This window comes from Megalops cyprinoides, chromosome 24 (genome assembly GCF_013368585.1).
Source record: "Megalops cyprinoides isolate fMegCyp1 chromosome 24, fMegCyp1.pri, whole genome shotgun sequence".
NCBI lineage: Eukaryota > Metazoa > Chordata > Actinopteri > Elopiformes > Megalopidae > Megalops > Megalops cyprinoides.
In genome coordinates this window covers 23,698,803-23,717,034 of record NC_050606.1, presented here as the reverse complement: position 1 = coordinate 23,717,034, position 18,232 = coordinate 23,698,803, and the positions used below count along the sequence as shown (strand labels likewise).

Here is an 18,232-nt window from a genome sequence, read left to right as displayed (position 1 = left end):
TACTGTACACTATCAGGCTGAATTCAACCAAGGAAAAGAAAACAAAGGGGAACAAAAATACTCATGGATACCTCAGCTTAGTTTAAACAGAAAACATTACCCCTGACTTAAGAAAGAGGGTTAAGGTGAAGTTACTTTTTTATGATTTAATCCACAACTACATTTTTGTTCATACATCATACAAATATATACATATTATATAAAATTTACAATGGATTTCAACACTATATTGCATGTGGTACATCTTGTTCATTCAAATTATTTAATATTCATTTATATTAATAAACAAGACTTATGTGATTTTAAAACAACATATGTGAATCCCATATACCCACTTAATATAAATTTGAAATATTGTGTCAAAACTGAAACACAACTGAATAAATGCAGCCATTCTGTGATTTCCGCAAATGGTGAGCACACAGACAAATCTGTAACCAGCATAAGAATAAAAACTTTTAAACAATGAAATGGCTCTCGCTAGTTGTTCAGGAAATGAAAATGACAATTATACAGCAATTAATAAGAAGGACTCTGAAATTTGATAAAAGAACCCCAAATAATCGCTGGACGTTCATCAGTATGACAACATACCCCATGACTTTAAAATATACCCAATATGCTGAGTGCGGATACAGTATTTCCGACAGGACGTGTTTGCGTGAGAAGGTGTTTCGTGAGAAGGAGAGGGGATCCAAACTGAACTCTTGTACTGCCATGAACTCTCACCCAGTCATTGTGCATATACTGCCTCACGCCTACGCTTAAAGAGCTTGAGTGGCAGTCGCTTAAGCCAATGGTGATAAGGCAAACTTGCACTGACCAATCATAGCTGTCAGTCCGTGGCTAGAGCTCCAGAGTGAAATTGGTTTCTACAACCTTATAACGAATTTATGTCGTTCGAAACGAAGTATTTTATTGGAAAGTTCTCGAATGAGCGTGAATTTAGTACAACTTTTGAAATAACAAACATTCGAATAGAAAATCTGTAATAAAAACTGATATGGAAGAAAAGGGTACAAATGACCAGCCGGCAAAATACTACCGGTTGTCAGAAGTGGAGGAACAAAATACATTCAAGAGCACCTGGATTATTATCAACCACAACATTTACGATGTCACGAAATTTCTGGAGGAGGTGAGAGACGACTAAAACGACTTAAAAAGACTACGGCAAACCATTAAACTTTTTGAATCGCTAGACTAAGTAGCCTTGCTAGAAGACGTACAGTTGCATAGTTACTAACGAAGATACATGACATTCATTAAAATTTTATCAAAAATCGATGTGTCGCAGTAACGCTGTGACAATAATGTGTGATCTGTTTAGTGTCTTGCTTGAATTACTGACAGTGTACCAGCGTACTTGCGTGTACTCGCAAAAGTTCGCTTCATAATGCCTTACAAAACTCACGTAACGTCAGCTGCACTGCTGCAGTCAGGCGATTGGTCGGCTTTGACAAATTGTTTAGTGGTTGCTATTCCATGCTGGTGCTACTTTTGTAATATTCCAAGTGGTAAAGACCGTTGTAAAATGCCACCCAGTCTGTCCGTGTGTCTATATGTAAGCCTGTTTGTGATAATACGTTCACTGTTTGGAGTAACTCAGACAGTTAAAGTATAATATAGTAGCTCTTACTGTATTAGAATTATAGTCTAGATGTACAATAGTTTATTTATGTAATCGACCCGATGCTCCCTAACGTTGTAATTGTCATTTGTTTTCGACCACTATTAATCATTAATCTTTTCTGGTTAAGGATATCAAAGCCTGGACTTTGGGATAGTTTTCTGGGGCCTGATGCTCTGCGTGGCTATAATTAAGCAGTTTTCTTGGGTTCATGTGGGTTGTTCTTTCAGAGCTTCCAGCGCCTTCCAACCTTTGACTATATATTGACTATATATATATGTTAAGGTTTTCAAAATAACGTGTTGACTTCGATTAATTAATTATAGAAAAAATTACACGTCAAAAAAATTAACGCAGATTAATGGCACTCTATGATGCCCCTTGACCCCATACGTCACTGTGCATTTATGCACGAGAGGGAGTCTGTCGCTGCCCGATCCGTTCTGCACATGCGCAAAAAACAGCGCATGCGCAGAATTTAATCTCTTTTACGACACTGCCCGATCCGTTGCACACATATGGGATTTTTTTTAGATCCGTTCCACGCATGCAGGATTTTTTATGTCACTTAAATTCTCAGCAGGAGTTGGTATCGGTTGGTCTCGGTGGGCAAATTAGCAGTATGTGTATGCTGTACAACAAATATGTCTGATAAAGGCAGGTAGCCTAAACGGCAGTGTGTAATGTGACATGGACAAACAAACGATCCTTTCAGCGGCAGGATGTTGTTTTGCTCGTTATGTCACAAGTGATCACAGGTGTCACAAAAAACTGTAACTGTATCAATATCCAAAACGCTTATAAGGTCATTGGAGGTGTAACTTGGTTAAGCTAACAAATAAAGTGGCTTGTTATGTAATGTTAGCTTTTCCTTTTACCTCATGTTGACAGCTAAGTAAAGCAAGGCTGATTTTTAAAACATGTAAACAGCCAGGTCAAAGGACAGGTAAGATGGTGGTGGAGTACGTCCGAATTGTGTCTTTACTGCTCGCTCGCATACCCATAGAACGTACTACAGTAACGGTCGGGTAGTACGTTCTTAACTGACGTTAGTGCATACTGAGTATTCGGATGCAGTCTTAGTCATTCTTCAACATGGGAAAGATAAGAGAACACACAAATCAAATAAGGGAAAAGTGTGTTGACCTTCATAAGTGAGGGAATGGCTATAAAAAAAATAGCTACACGCCTGAAAATGCCCATATCAACCGTTAGGGCAATAATGAAAAAGTTCCTATCAACTGGAACTGTGACAAACTTGCCTCGATGAGGAACCACGTTTATTTTGCCACTACGCACAGTGAGGAGGATTGTATGAGAGGCAAAAAAATCCCCAAGGATCACTGTTGGAGAGTTACAGAAAAAAGTAGCATCTTGGGGTCACCATGTCTCCAAAACTACCATCAGATGCCACCTCCATGCCAATAGATTATTTGGAAGGTATGGCAGAAAAAAGCCTTTCTTGTCATTTTACCACAAACGTAAACGCCTGGAGTTTGCTAAACACTACTGGGACCTTGGCTGGCACTGTGTTCTATGGTCAGATGAAACGTGTAGGTACAGTGCCGTCCACATATAGATTTGTTCATTTTATTTGTTCAACTTTTATGGACAGTAATATAAATCGCTTTTAATGTGAAACGCGATCTCACAAGAAGTGATGTTGCAGTTTCACAACCTCTCACCAAATCAAGGACAGCTATAGTAAACAGGAAATGCACCCCCCCCCCCAACCAGGTGCATTCCTTTGCTATCTCTCTTGCTCTTTCTCCATATGTCCGAAGAAGATGGACATATCCTCTCTTGCTCTATTGTTCTCTTGCTCTGGCTCCATACGTCCGAAGAAGACGGACGTATCCCTCTTGCTCCATATGTCTGAAGAAGACAGATGTATCCCTCTTTCATTCCCAAAGGCTGTACCACACGGACGGTACACAGACAGCGGAGCTGAAAGCCCTGTCCTGGCTTTGATTCTCCAAGCTAGCGACAAGTTACTAGTGGAGATCAATAAAACAAGAGCCGAGTTTCAGTGCCAGCAATCAGAGCAGTGCAAACTTGTTACAATGCGACCGGATCCACCTCAACGTGTCTCCGAGAAAGATCAACACAAAAATGGTTTACTGAACACAAAATCAAACATCTGCCATGGCCATCTCAGTCCCCTGACCTAAACCCCATAGAAAAACCTGTGTGGTGAGCTAAAGAGGAGAGTGCACAAGAGAGGAACTAGGACCCTGGATGATCTGGAGAGATTCTATAAAGAGGCATGGTCTCAAATTCCCTGCTCTGTATTCTCCAACCATAGAAGATGTTATAGGAGAAGACTCAGTGCTGTTTTATTGGCAAAGGGAGGTTGTACAAAGTATTAAATGCAGGGGTGCCAGTAATTGTGGCACATGTGGTTTTGTTAAAAATAATTATTTCTTGATGAGGTATTTTTTCTCTTTTTTCAGTGTGAGACTAAGCTAATTTACCAAAGGTAAATTTCTTATAGCCTTTTTACTCATCTTTACCAGGGGTGCCAAATGTAGAGGGGACTGAATATATATATATACACTTGATGAAATATGTAATGATCAAGTCACAATGGCGGCAAAACAGGGATAGGGTTCACTACTGAATTTGGTTAAGGACCAAGTAGCAAAGGCAGCCTATTGGAATTATTAAGATTTTTATTAGCAGTTTTTATTTGAAGTTATATAAGTTATATCTCACAGCATTTGGCAGATTTGAGAACATCTTGGGATGAGACCCCATTCTTAGTACACATGACTTCAAATGCTGAAAAAAAAAAAAAAAAAATTCTCCAAGAAGAACAAGTAGTGTACCTGTAAAATTAGAGTGGAAACAATGAAGGATCTTTGGGGCGTGTGCTGTCCCTATTTCAAAAAGAAAGTTCATAAATATGCAGTATTGATTTCATTGTGAAATTCTGAGTGAATCATGGTTAATAATGTAATGATTTTTCAATGTTTATAAAGGTCTAATGGGACGCCAAATCTGGTCACATGGAACAAGTGTACTATGTGATTTGTTTTCATCCTCCAAGACATGCGTTGCTTATAAAATGCCTCAGTCATGACTGGAGGAAGCCATTTTTTCTTTAGCCCCAAAGCCATGAGTGCTTATAGCTATATTTGGAACTTAATTTCCCACTGCCCATAAAATTTAATTGCCTAATTCCATTTCTTTAAAGTTTTATCTGACATCATGATGAAATTGAACAGTGTTTTTTTTTAAATAAAGCAAACAAAGAGATTTAAAACAAGATCCCCTTATTTTACATTCTAGGAGAAAACATGATGAAAGAAAATTGTTTTTTAGAACATTCGAAGCATTGATATATTTTGGCACACAAGTGCTGTTGTGTTGTGGAGTCCTTGCTACATCCAAATAAATGTCGTTTTCATATTTTTTGACTTGTTAGTTGCAGGGTGAAATGAAATTGCCAGAACACCATTAGAGGACAGAAAACTAATCACCAGCTAGCACATACCTTTCTAAGCATGGTCCTCTGAAACCAGGGACACCATTAACTGTAACGTCTGGTTAACATTTGAAATTGGTTAACCGACTTCTTAACTAAAGCCTTATTTACTATGCATCCATAGTACAAAATCACAGCCCATACTGGAGCTGAAATCTGCACATTTGGCTTGTGACAGCTTTCTAGTCACCACAGTGTAATTAAGATTAGCTGTGATTTTTTTGTCACTTCAGAGTGAATATGGATAAACGTTATGATGCACTCATTCATTGAAAGGGTTACAAACAGGGGATGTGATGCAACTCCAGTGCAATACCAGGGTTTGTGATCCAGCTTTCCTCAGTCATTGCTTACACTAGGGGAAAGGCGACACGGTCATAAATACAGCTGCTTAGGGCAGAGGACACACTATGTACTATGTATACATATTTAAAAAAAAAAACAGTAGTGGTGTATAGGTGTATGTGGTCGACCAGCTCCTCTTGTAACAGAGTTGAAGAGTTTAATAGTTTGATAAATAAGACAATGTCCGTTACAGAAGGTTATAGTTACAGCTAACATCATCATCACTGGGTCAGTCTGCCTTCTGCTTGACTGACTCCATCATTCCTATGCATTCTCAGAGAGCCAGGTACTGGAATCTGGGCCAGTAGGTGTAAGGATTCTTGCTGTGGTAGGAAGGCTTGTTGATTTATTATGAAGGAGTGAATAGTCTGTGGCTTACCAGAGCTCTGTTGGTCCTGATGACCTAGATATAAAAACTATTGAAGAAGGTTACTTTTGCATTGGCTGGGAGTAGAGTGTCTGGCTCTTTCAGAATATGTGTTTCCCCTCCCCCTCAAGGGAACGCACTGTGTGCCAAATAACAACTCCACTTCCTGGTTCAGTCTAGGTCAGGAGCAAGAGAGGGGATGGCCCCCTTAGATTCAGAATGGTGTGTGTGTGTGTGTTTTGGGGGAGTGTTTGCAGTCCAAATGCATGTCTGTTCACTCACCCTTGTGACACCTTGAGGTGTATTAATTTCAGAAGCTATCAAAAGAATGTTATGAGGTTTATGTCACATTTCTGCTGTCTCTGTGAAGTTGCATATCCCATACTGCAATACTAATGCCTATTATTTTAGCTTATGTGTGGGTGATGGAAATACTCCTCAGTGCAGCATGGAAAACATTAGACTTTTACAATATAAGCCAACATCTTCAAAATCCTGGCTGGGAAAAACCCAACAGTTCAGATCCACAATTTGTAAGAGAGTCTGAAGGGAGTTAGATAATGCAGTTGATTTATGGTCATGTTTTGGGGGCTTTTATAGGATTTTTCTTTGCCACTGCAGAAAACATGGGAAAATATTAAAATATTTTGTCCAGTAATGTGGAAATGTTGCCTAGTTACTGAAAATGATTATGATCATTTTTGATTATTATTATTGTTGCTGTGGTTGTTGGTGTTACCAGTAATTAATATAATAATGATTATGTTCTTAATGACAACAATGCGGATAGTAATATTAAGACAAAATGTTGATGGGGAGGGTTGTTAATTGATAATAACAATGCTGAATCATGACTGCAGTGGTTGTAATGATAACCAGAGCTGAAGTGTGTCACACACTCTATCAGGACATGGACTTGAAAGTGGCAGTTCAGTGTGTATGCATATGTGCTTGTGTGTGTGTATGTGTGCATATGTGAGTGTGTGCGTGGTTGTGGTTGGTGGGTATTACATCCAGTGTGTTGCCACACTAAATGTATCTGTCATGTGACCAATTGCTGCAATTCTGTCTTTATTCCATTTGTGCATACTGTGTATGTGTGTGCGCGTGTGTATCTGTGTTAGGGGTGCAACGGATCACAAAACTCACGGTTCAGATTGTATCACAGTTTTTGAGTCACAGATCAGATCATTTTTCAGATCAGCAAAAAAAAAGGTAGACAAATATAACTTTGCTTTCCATTTATTACTTAAAGAACTTAAGGAACTTTTGCCCATGGTCTTATATGAAAACAACATAAAGGATGTCCAGTGTTTAAATAAAATCTTAAAATAAAATATTCAATACTCAATTGTTAAAGTGCAATATGAGGCATGATCATACCTTCTTCCTTTGAACAATAATGAATGAAAAAATAGTCTTTGTCCACATCATCAAAAAAAGAAATAAAACAAAGCAGACCTGAGCTTATAACTTCAAATTATGTTTCAAAAAGATGAGGATGTCTACATTGTCTGGGGAGAGGGTAGACCTCTTTGCAGTCAGTAGACGTTGGTAGGTGAGTCAATGGCAATGTTAGAAAGTAGCATGCTAAAGTTAGCTACTGTTACCAAGGTTATGGTAGCTGGCTAGCTAGCTGTTGGTCAGATTACATTACCCAAGCAAGCATAGCTACTAATTTCTCACATAAATGTTACGAACGCCGAACATAACATTGATGTGAGAAATTAGTAGCTATGCTTGCTTGGGTAATGTTAGCTGACCAACAGCTAGCTAGCTAGCCATCAACGTTACATTCGAAACATAGATGTGAGAAATTAGTAGCTTGCTAAATAGTTAAGAAATACATAGCTGGCTGGGAGCAAGGCGAAACATTAGAAAAATAAAACTCTGGTTTTTGTTCTTCTTCTTTTTAGGCAGACTAGATCCTACACTAGCTCTGTTTTTTTTTTTTTTTTAAATGGCGGTCACAAAGTATTAGCTGGTCTTGTTGGTCACGATAATCCCACCCCCAGCCCCTGATGTAAGTGGCTCTTGGTTCTAAACCAGCAAAGTGTTGGTGCTGCTCTCGAACCAGTTTTCCTGGCTGAGAGCCGGTTCTTTGGCTGTCGAAACGCAAAGAACTGGTTCGAGATTAGGCACAAACCACCCTTCGAACTGCCTTGGTGGAAAAGGGGCCTATGTTCCCTGCTGTGGAGAACACTCTTGCTAGAAACTGAAGTGCCAGGCACAGCGAGGTAGCGTCTTGCCATCATGGCAATGTGAGGGTATTACACTCACGTAATATTGCGACAGCTTCGACTGTGACATAAATTCCAAGCGCTTGTTCTGCTGTGTCCGAAATCGCTCCCTATTCACTATGTAGTGCATATATGTACATTTTACACTTGATCGTTGGACTTAACTGCCAGCAAGCTAGCTAATGTTAGTTTTAACTCATTTGAACAGATGAAGCTGGGTGCTAGTTCTTTCATTAAGTTAGCTAGTGATAGCTACATTGGTCAGTTGCAACTAGCTAGTCACTTAGCTAGATAGCTGGCACCATTAGACACAAAGATGTTCATACAAATGTTTGAATAAACTTGCAAACATAAAACTATATCCAGAAAATTATTAATTTATTGTATGACTGTGAATAGTGAGTGAGTGAACAAGTGAGCGATTTTGGAGGATCACGGATCAACTATGGTCCATTACACCAGTAATATGTGTGTTGCATAGATACTGTAGGTGTGTTTGTGAGTGTGTGTGTGTGTTATATGTATATATACTCGTGTGGTGTGTGTTTGTGGTGTGTACACGTTTATGGTGTGCATGTGGGGTATGTGCCTTTGTGGTGTGTGCTTTTGCATTTTGTACATGTATATGTACTTATGTGATGCGTGTGTGTAAGTATACAGCTGTTGCTGCATTAACAAGGCTTGATGTGTGTTGGCCTTGACAGTTTCATTGTGGTCTTTTTTTAATGCTTTCCTGTATAGACCTATGATTCTTTACACATTACAAAGCCTTCATTTTATAGAGAAAGGCATTACAAACACCAATACAGTACACCAAAAGACTGATACAGAACTTGGTGCCTCAAAATGAATGAATAGCAAATAGCAAACTTAGAACACATTCAGTCTTTATAAGCTGCTACAGAAGCAGTAGAAGATGCAAATATCAGTTACTGATCTAAATCATTGTTTGAAATGAATCATCGAATGCATCATTTATATTACAAAAGAATCTGTTTTGGAGATTTTTGGGAGTTTTTCTCGCATCTCTCCTGCTCACAGAATTGACCTGTGAAAAGAACTGGTCAGAGGCTACAGTTTCCTCCATATACATCTGATGAAATAGACAAATCAAAAAGAAGCTTGGCTCCCTTTAGTTTTAAGAACATTTTTTCAGGTAACCCACCTCTTCTGAACCCTGTGTTTTGCCCCCCCAGCACCCCGGCGGGGAGGAGGTGCTTCGTGAGCAGGCTGGAGGTGATGCAACGGAGAGTTTTGAGGATGTGGGGCACTCCACAGATGCCAGGGAAATGGCCAAGAGCTTCCTAATCGGAGAGCTGCACCCAGTAAGGCTGTTCAGTAGATCTCAGTGCATATGCAAAGGCATGGCCCACTTGTGCACCAGCTCCAGGGTGAGCATGCACAGCAGTCTCTCGCTGATCACAGACCCGATTTAATGTCTGAATTCCGTAGTTTCACCATATATACATCTAGATATTGTTACTTCAAACCCTGAACTCTTTTTCCAATGTGGGTGGCTTTTTTTCTGACTGGCAGCAAACTGCTAAAGAAATTAGTGAAATATGTTGTGGGAAACGGAGGAAAGAGGCCTCTAAATTCCTCCCCTGAAGACACACGTTGTCTTGCTCCTCTTGGATGGTGAATTTGGAAACCAGAAACTGAATTATGTGTGAGCACAGCCAACTGAAACAAATGTTTAGAGCAACACATCCAAAATAAAGCTTCTTGTACAATGCCAAATCTCTCTGCTCTCAGTCCTTTGACATTGTGGATTTGGGGTGGAGAAGCTCTTAGTAGCTTGGTCTATAAATTGGCTGGAATTTCTACCACTATATGATGTAGATGCATAATCACATGCCTTTAGAGTGGTTCATCATGCCACCATGCCAGAATTTCCACACTGCTTGAACACTGGTGGCCTCTTACCTATCTGAATGCAGATGGCAATATGAGATAATTTTCTTAAAATAACAACAGGCAGAGTTCTTTGGGCTGTTAGAGAAAAAAAAATCATATTCCAAAGATTACTTCCTAAACTAATGAATATGACATGGAAGCAGTCTCTACTAAGCAGCTAGCACCCACTGATTGTACATGTGTGTAGTATTACATATCATGAGGCCAATTAACACCCTTGAATCCTTGTGTGACCTCTTGAAACATGTAGCACACATGTGGCTGGCTGAAGTCAGCATGAGGAAATCCTCTGAGTAAGTCAGTAGAATGTCGTGTAACTATGTTATTCAGGAGGTTTTGTTTATATAAAGATAAACATCTCCCACACTGAGCTTGCCCCATGTGTAATCAGAGAAGGAAGGAAAGGCTAACGTTTTGGTGTAAACACTGATGGGAAGTAATGCAGTAATCTCACCTCATTTGGTTCTCTCTGTTCACAGGATGACCGGCAAAAAATCGCAAAACCTGCAGTAAGTATAGTGAATCACACTGTGATTAAAACACCATGCACTGGAATGGCATGTTGCAGTTTTATGAGACAGTGCAGTGGCTGCTGAATGGTGTCAGGTATGAACTCTGGTTAAGTTCAGGACACCCTGGTCACAACATTGTGTTAGGATCTGTTGCATTTCCAAATCACAGCGCACCTCATTGTGTGTGTCTACCATGGCTGGAGTAACAGACCTCCTAAAACACCACTACTTAGTTGACATCGAGCCACTATGTAGCTTATTGAACTGTTTTTATGAAACAAAAGCTGTTTTTACTTAACAGGCTAGTTAAATGACATTAGTTAATCAACTGCAGTCTTCAATGCCAGATAATTCACACTCTAAATTCTCTTGATAATTAAGGTACTAAATCTCCAAGAAGATAATTGGAGACTGGAAAAACCATCTGCAGTACATAGCAGTGTAGGCTGGGGTGAAACGTACCATCTAAGTACCATTCTGGAGTGTCATTTGTTCTTGAACCCTAGCAACCACAGTTTGTGGTTTAATGTGAGAAATGATAATCACTATTTTGTTTTAACATTTCTCTTTTGCTTCATTGTAAGAGGTTATGTTTTGTTTGTTTATATAATTTCTCGGCTACTTCCAGGAGTCAAATGTAATAGCAGTCCCGGAAGCTTCAAGGTATGATCCCAAACACAACATAGTACCACATGGCTTGTGTGCTCTCTGTAAAGGGAAACAAATAGTATATATATGTCTCCCCCGTACTTACTTATCTGAACTGTAGAGTCGGTACAACAGTGTAGGCTGTAGATTTCAGAGTACCGTTTATGATCGTGGTTGAATGACGATGCAAATTTTCCATCCCAGCAATATTGTGGATGCTCAGATGTGTGGAATTTCTTGTTGTTGGCAACCCAAATGACGCAACAATTTTACATTCCCACAAAGTTCACATTATGCCTTACTTGAGAAATTATCTAGCTGACATCATACTTGGGAAAACTGTTTTATTGACTTATCACTACTTTATGACAGAAACAAAACCTGATTTGTTTAGAAATACTCTCATACAAAGTCTTTTCTTTGAGCAACAGCATTCATATTCTACATCTTGGTTTATCATCTCACACCCATCATGGACAGCCACAGTACTGAAAGGTGTAGACAGCTAAATGGTGGCCAGGGATACTGATGCTTTAGAATAATGAGCAGAGGTGTCATGCTTACAGGTATAATCATCATGGTAACACAGATGGCATTTGTTATTCACTTCATTCAGCTACATTGTAACCACATCTTAAGTGAGACTTTAATGACAGGCATACAGATCTCCAATACATGTTTATGCTTTTCTTTACTCTGACTGCCAGATCAGTGGAAGTGTTTCTTTTCAAAATGCATAGTACTTTTCATCAGATTTGGAGATTGCTAAACTCAGAATCCTCATACTTATGGAAAATGTAATATCTGCATTTAATGGTGAGTCCAAGCTAAGGAGAGATTGAATCCAGAGGTCAGTCTGGCCAAGGCTTTCTCATGTAAGACAGGTTGTTGATGGAAGTATTCTTTATGGAAAAATAGGAGGACCCATAATAAAGAGCATGCTCTCTACCTTGCCATAATTCCCAATTTAAAAGCAGTTTAATGTACACTGAAGTACAGAACACAAGTTTGAGTTTGAGATGGAGCCCAAAACATTGGGAATATTGAAGTGAGATCTTTTAAGTCAATATATGGCCATTAAATGCTTGGAATAATAGAGTGAGAGCTTTTAGTGCTATATATGGTCAAGTTTTTAATTAATGTGCAGCTTTGGCTTCTATGAAGCTGGTTGTGCCAAGTTTCAGTGTTAAAGCAGTTTCCTTTAATCTTTCATCTGTCCCTTTCTGCACTCTGCAGCTGGTGGACAAACTGGGTGATCCCGGGCCTCGCCGCAGCTATTGTCACAGTGATGTATCGCCTGTACACCTCAGAGGAGTGACATCGCCCACATCAGATAGCTTCAGCAGTGCCACTACTTTGCCTTGAAAGTTGAAATGTCATCACTGCCTTGTGGCATCACATCATTCATTTGCAGTTCAATTCTCAGTTTATCCATAATCATTCAGCAAGGTGTAAAATTGAGTCAATTAAGGCATTTTATTCCATTTGCTGTCATTGTTATGTGGTTTCTTTCTGAAGAGGTTTAAATAATGATGTATGAAATACATATTTGATTTAGCCTTCTAAGGCTTCTTGCTTGTTTTCATACTTGTAATTAATGTGTAAACTGATAATGCGTCATCTGGATTGTGATGGCCAGATATGGACAGATATGCAATGTAACCATTCCATAGTGAAGGGCTGGAGCCTGAATGACCCCTATTGCACAGCAGTTTGTCCCTTTACTCACTTTACCTTGAGACCAAGCTTGCTTATTTTACTGCTCAACTTTACTGTAGAACAAAACTTAACATTCATTGCTGGGCATATAACCACATCCACTACCATAAGGTTACATCACCCTCTAGTGGGTTCTTTCAGCTTGGAACAGTTTTTTGTTTTTTTTTTTTGGCCTGGCAAGCTCATATTGTCTCTTGTCCCATGCACATTTACCTCCATTATAGTCACATATGGAAATGCAGTTATCCATAAATAAAGGATGCATGGTAAATAAAGGATGTGCTGTATATCTCTCTTTAAATGTATAAAAGTTCATGGCATTATCCCGCCAGAAGAATGTTGAAGAGCACAATTGTATGGATGTTTATATCAGGGGTTTTTGCTTCCCAGTCTCACAAAAAGAGAGGAGCCCTTGTAAGAAACAGTGCAAACTGGGAATCACACTGTTCCCATCATAATACTTTGTTACATTTGGCTGCTAACCAGTGGGAATTTCTTGAGGTATTTCCCCAATAAATGAACCACCGTTAGTGACCATTGGACCATACAAGTGATAATGGCTCAAACAGAAGGCCCTGCTGTTCGATGGGTTGCCTCGTTCTAGTCCCAGCTCCAACACTACTTGAAACTTTGAATGAAGACAGTAAGGATGCATTTGCAACTGACCTTAGTTCAGTTCTCTCCCTAATATAATCTCTAATATAACTGTATTGCTTGGAATTTTATACAATAAAATGATTAGATTTATAATTGAGTTTCAGTGACATTCTTTTGAGGTCAGGTCCTTTGGTTGTCATTCCCCTGTACTCCAATGACTGAAACAGTGGTACACAGGTGTCCATCTTCTGACAACATTATGAATAGTTTGCACAAATGAATGAATTGCCAGCAAGGAAAAGTAAAGGATGATAATGGAAAGAGAAGAGGACAGGCAGCAGATGGGACCTTCAACTGCAAGTGCCCCCAAAAAAGGGAGAACATTAAATGTATGTCTTCCCTATAATGACAAATGGCACAAAACCCAACAGAGAAGCATTACATTGCATTATTGTCATTTTGCAGACACTCGACATTACAATTATCACTCGATTACAATTATTACATGTTATCCAGTCATACAGCTGGATATTTACTGAGGCAGTTCTGGGTTAAGCACCTTTTTCAAGGGTACAGCAGTAGTGCCCAGTGGGTAATTGAACCAGCAACCTTTCAGTCACAAGCCCTGCTCCTTACCACTATGCTATACTGCCACCCAGAAGCAATCTTTTCTGAGTATTTTGTATATTTTCACCTCCACAGCCATTAATGGGATGGTCTTTTGTAAATGGGGGAACCCAGGAAGTTGCTGGGATCACAGCCTAGTGTAAACAGGCCAGAGCTGGGAAAGGAGCTCAAAATAATCAGTACTCGAGGTCAGTACTTAGGTCTTGATAAACATTAAGGGATAATACTGTATGTTGGCACCTGCATGTTCAGCCCCAGTGCTCTCAGTCTCAGGCACTTGCACATTTATCCCCAGTGTTGTCAGTCTCAGGCACCTGCACCTTCATTTGTTTGTGTACTTCCTTCCTTCTTTGGTGTCCTTTTTTTACTTCACCCCCTCCAACTTTCCTATATGAAAACATTCCTTGTTTCTGTACAAAATGTCCTTAGCCACCCGCTCCCATTCCACCTACAGTCCCTCCTGCTGTCAAACGATAGCATAAAATAACTATTATTAAAAACAAATGTTACATATAGTACATTAATTTAGAATTTCCGTCTGGTTTTGGCTTTATCCAAATTTGGTTGTCAGTTTTTCTGTTACTCCTGTTTTGAAATGGTGGTCCAGATTTTGATACTAATTACAATCATTGACATAATGCCACTAAGCTAATGTTACAATATGAGATACGCATATATTATTGTTTGACTTTGGTGTTCATATTGATTTTGCTGTTAAAAATCAACACAAAGAATTTTTTGCCTCATGCATCAAAGTTTGCCGTGGTTATGTAACAAATTACATATTCTCAATCTTTCCATACAATACCTCATCACTTCCCACTTTCCTGCCAAACCACTGTGCTACCTCTGGTAGCCTAATAATCCCCTCCAGAAAGCGTCGCTCATCATGTTCACATCCCATTCTCTACCCTAGCGCTCATGTGGTGAAATGAGCTCCCCTCTACTGTCTGAACAGTGACACATAGCTGCAGATAGCTGTTCATTTTCTATCGCACCTAAATCTAGAAGATAAAAGCCTAGTAGCTCCTCAAGTTTTTGCAGTGGCATTAGCTCAGTTTTAAACATTTTGTAACAATACGAACCTGTGGCATTTGTACAGTCTAAACATAGTATGCTAATAGTTTAAGGTGGTTTACAACCACAATGGCACTACGTTTCAATGATGGCATTAATGTTTTAGTATCTGTGCAGCTAACTGCGTATCCCTATTGAATGCACTTTTGAAAATCGCTCTGGATAAGGGCATTGGCCAAAGGACCTAATGTAAATGTAAATGTTATGCCATTTAATTCCCAATAATCCAAGCAGAGGTGCCAATCAGGCTGTCAGATGGTGCAATTGCTAGTGCCTGTCCTCTGCCTTTGCTGTTGCCACCTCTCTTACTGTTTGATGGGTGGACTGTCACCAGCTTCTGCCTGCTCCACCCCTCCATTCCATCCCCCACATTTCCTCAAAGACCCCGCAGTGAGTCTAGCAATGGATTGCTAGGGCAGCCACACCTATGCACACATGAAAGTCTGAGACCGGCTGACCTGAATGTTTAAGAGCCTCCTCTTTACAAGTTACAGACATGTTTGAGCATCCATACCATACAATCTTAAAAAAAATGGTTACAACTAGAACCATATAGAGTTCTTTAGCTTGTCACCATAGGTGAACGTTGGGTTAGAAACAGCTTTATTTTGGTCCTCCAGGCATCCTTCAGTTTTCTACCTGTTAACTTAATTGGCATGTTGTTACAAAAGGATATCCCCTTGCAGTAACAGATGTTCAATGAAATTACCTACCAGTCAGCTTGCAACTGAGAATATAAATGAATAGACTCAATAAAGAAGGTTAGTCTATCCACCTAATATTGGAATTAGCTTATTTAACAAAGTCTTAGGTTACCTACTTACCTTTAGGTTACAACTTCATGCACAGAAACTCAGCTATAAATGTGAATCTTAGCAAAGCATTGACTTTATCAGCAATTTTTCACTAGGCATCTTCTCTCATCTTGGCTGCATGCAATGTTTTTTGTGTGTAGAAATGTGCTTGTATTCCTCATGCTGTTCCAATTTGAGGTTCTGCTCTGTATTGAAAAAAAACATGGCCCTTTCTCCATAATGAGCTCTTGAATCACATAATCAGGTTTCAACATCACAGTCTTGATGTTGAAACCTGATTAAGGAATGTAGATGCACATGGCTAACAACATAACCGGGCTTGTGTTACCTACCTAGATGAAATCTGTATGAGCTGGTGTGGAACCAAAAACATCCAAAATCAATTATTTGGTTCTATGAGCTTGTGAGGCAGTGGTGGACTCAGCCTGTTTGAAGGGCAGGGGCGAAAAAATAAAAAGGGCACCTAGTGCATGACATGGGGCCCCACCAGCGTGCAAAATGCTATGATGCATCATGTATGATGAAATAGTATTCATCCTTGACTAAGATTAACATATAATTAGGCGATCCAGATTAAAAGCATAACCATGCCTCTATGATAACCTTTAAAATGTTTATTTCACAAATACCTCAAAAGTAAAACACAGAGGGAATATTAACATTTGTTTCGCACACACACACAGACGTGACAATGTCAATGAGAAAGCTATGATTTGGGAGCTTAGTAGTCAGGGTAGTCAGGGAAGGGAGATGGTAGGTGGTGGAGTCATAGCAGAATTCTTCTTTTGGTCATGTGTTTATATACACTATATGGCCAAAAGTTTGTGAACACCTGACCATCACACCTATATGAGATTATTGGACATCCCATTCCAAAACCATGGGCATTAATATGGTGTTGCCCCCCCCCCCCCCCCCCTTGCAGCTATAACAGACTCCACTCTTCTGGGAAGGCTTTCCAAAAGATTTTGGAGTGTGTCTTTCGGAATTTCTGCCCATTCAGCCAAAAGAGCATTTGTGTGGTCAGGCACTGATGTTAGACGAGAAGGTCTGGCTCGCAATCGGCATTCTAATTCATCCCAAAGGTGTTAAATAGGGTTGAGGTCAAGGCTCTGCGCAGGCCACTGAAGTTCCTCCACACCAAACTCGTCAAACCATGTCTTTATGGACTTTGCTTTGTGCAGAAGGGTACAGTCATGCTGGAACAGGAAAGAGCTTTCCCCAAACTGTTGCCACAAAGTTGGAAGCATACAATTGTCTAAAATGTCTTTGTATGCTGTAGCATTAATATTACCCTTCACTGGAACTAAGGGGCCTAGCCCAAACAATGCAAAACAGCCCCAGACCATTATCCCTCCTCAACCAAACTTTACAGTAGGCACTGTGCATTCCGGTATGTAGTGCTCTCCTGTTATCCGCCAAACCCATATTTGTCCATCAGGCTGCCAGATAGCGAAGCATGATTCATCACTCCAGAGAACGCGTTTCCACTGCCCCAGAGTCCAGTGGTGGTGTGCTTTGCACCACTCCAGCCGTCGCTTGGCATTGCATATAGTGATATTGAGCTTGTGTGCAGCTGCTCAGCCATGGAAACCAGAGGAGGCTCATCCATTGAAGAAAGGGAGGACCATCCTAGCTAAAATTTCAGAGAAAGATAAACTTCCAAGAGAAAAATAAATACACATAAATGTGACAGATTAACCTGTTAAAATACTAATAATATTACTATTTTAACACTTTGAAGTAACAAAAATCGTCTCCACATGTCAAAATGGTCCAACCTCCCCAAGCCTCCATTGATGTCCATTATAAACGGTTGTTTCCCCAGCAGCTTGTGAGTCCTAGCTTTTAACATGAGAGTGAGTGGCAGTAAGGGAGGACGAACCTCCCTTTGGGCGGGTCTAGCCAGAGGCTCTGAATTTAGCACCTAACATCAGTGAACCAATCAGCGGAGCTGACTGCGCTGGTGAATACCCAATCAAAGTTTTGAGGGAGGGGGTTATCAATGATATCATGCGAAAATCTTGTGTCGTTAGTCATGCAGCAAGGATAAGAATTGTCGTGTTTAGTCGAGAAGTTTTTTTCTGTTGGAAGCTAGCTTTATTGATTACTAATAAAGCCACAATGGAAACAGCGGACGTTGTCCATGTTTTATTAAATACACCATTTCACTCATTGGACTACAGTGAGAAGGTTAGGGTCAAAGCAGCAGGGAGACCAGTTCCAAAAATCAAGATTACCAAACCAAATA

General features: G+C 39.9%; 1 protein-coding gene across 2 annotated transcripts; it reads left to right on the top strand.

Annotated features, from left to right (window-relative positions):
- Positions 1–844: 844 nt before the first annotated feature.
- Positions 845–13,544, top strand: LOC118771426 (cytochrome b5). Of its 2 annotated transcripts, XM_036519417.1 has the most exons (5): positions 845–1,138; positions 9,266–9,394; positions 10,466–10,495; positions 11,127–11,161; positions 12,383–12,524. In XM_036519417.1, the coding sequence occupies exons 1-5, from the start codon at positions 1,004–1,006 to the stop codon at positions 12,462–12,464; spliced, it is 411 nt and encodes a 136-aa protein (XP_036375310.1). In that variant the 5' UTR covers positions 845–1,003; the 3' UTR covers positions 12,465–12,524. The 2 variants fall into 2 exon arrangements, with proteins under 2 accessions (XP_036375310.1, XP_036375309.1); XM_036519416.1 differs by lacking the exon at positions 11,127–11,161 and having other exon boundaries at positions 12,383–13,544.
- Positions 13,545–18,232: the final 4,688 nt, after the last annotated feature.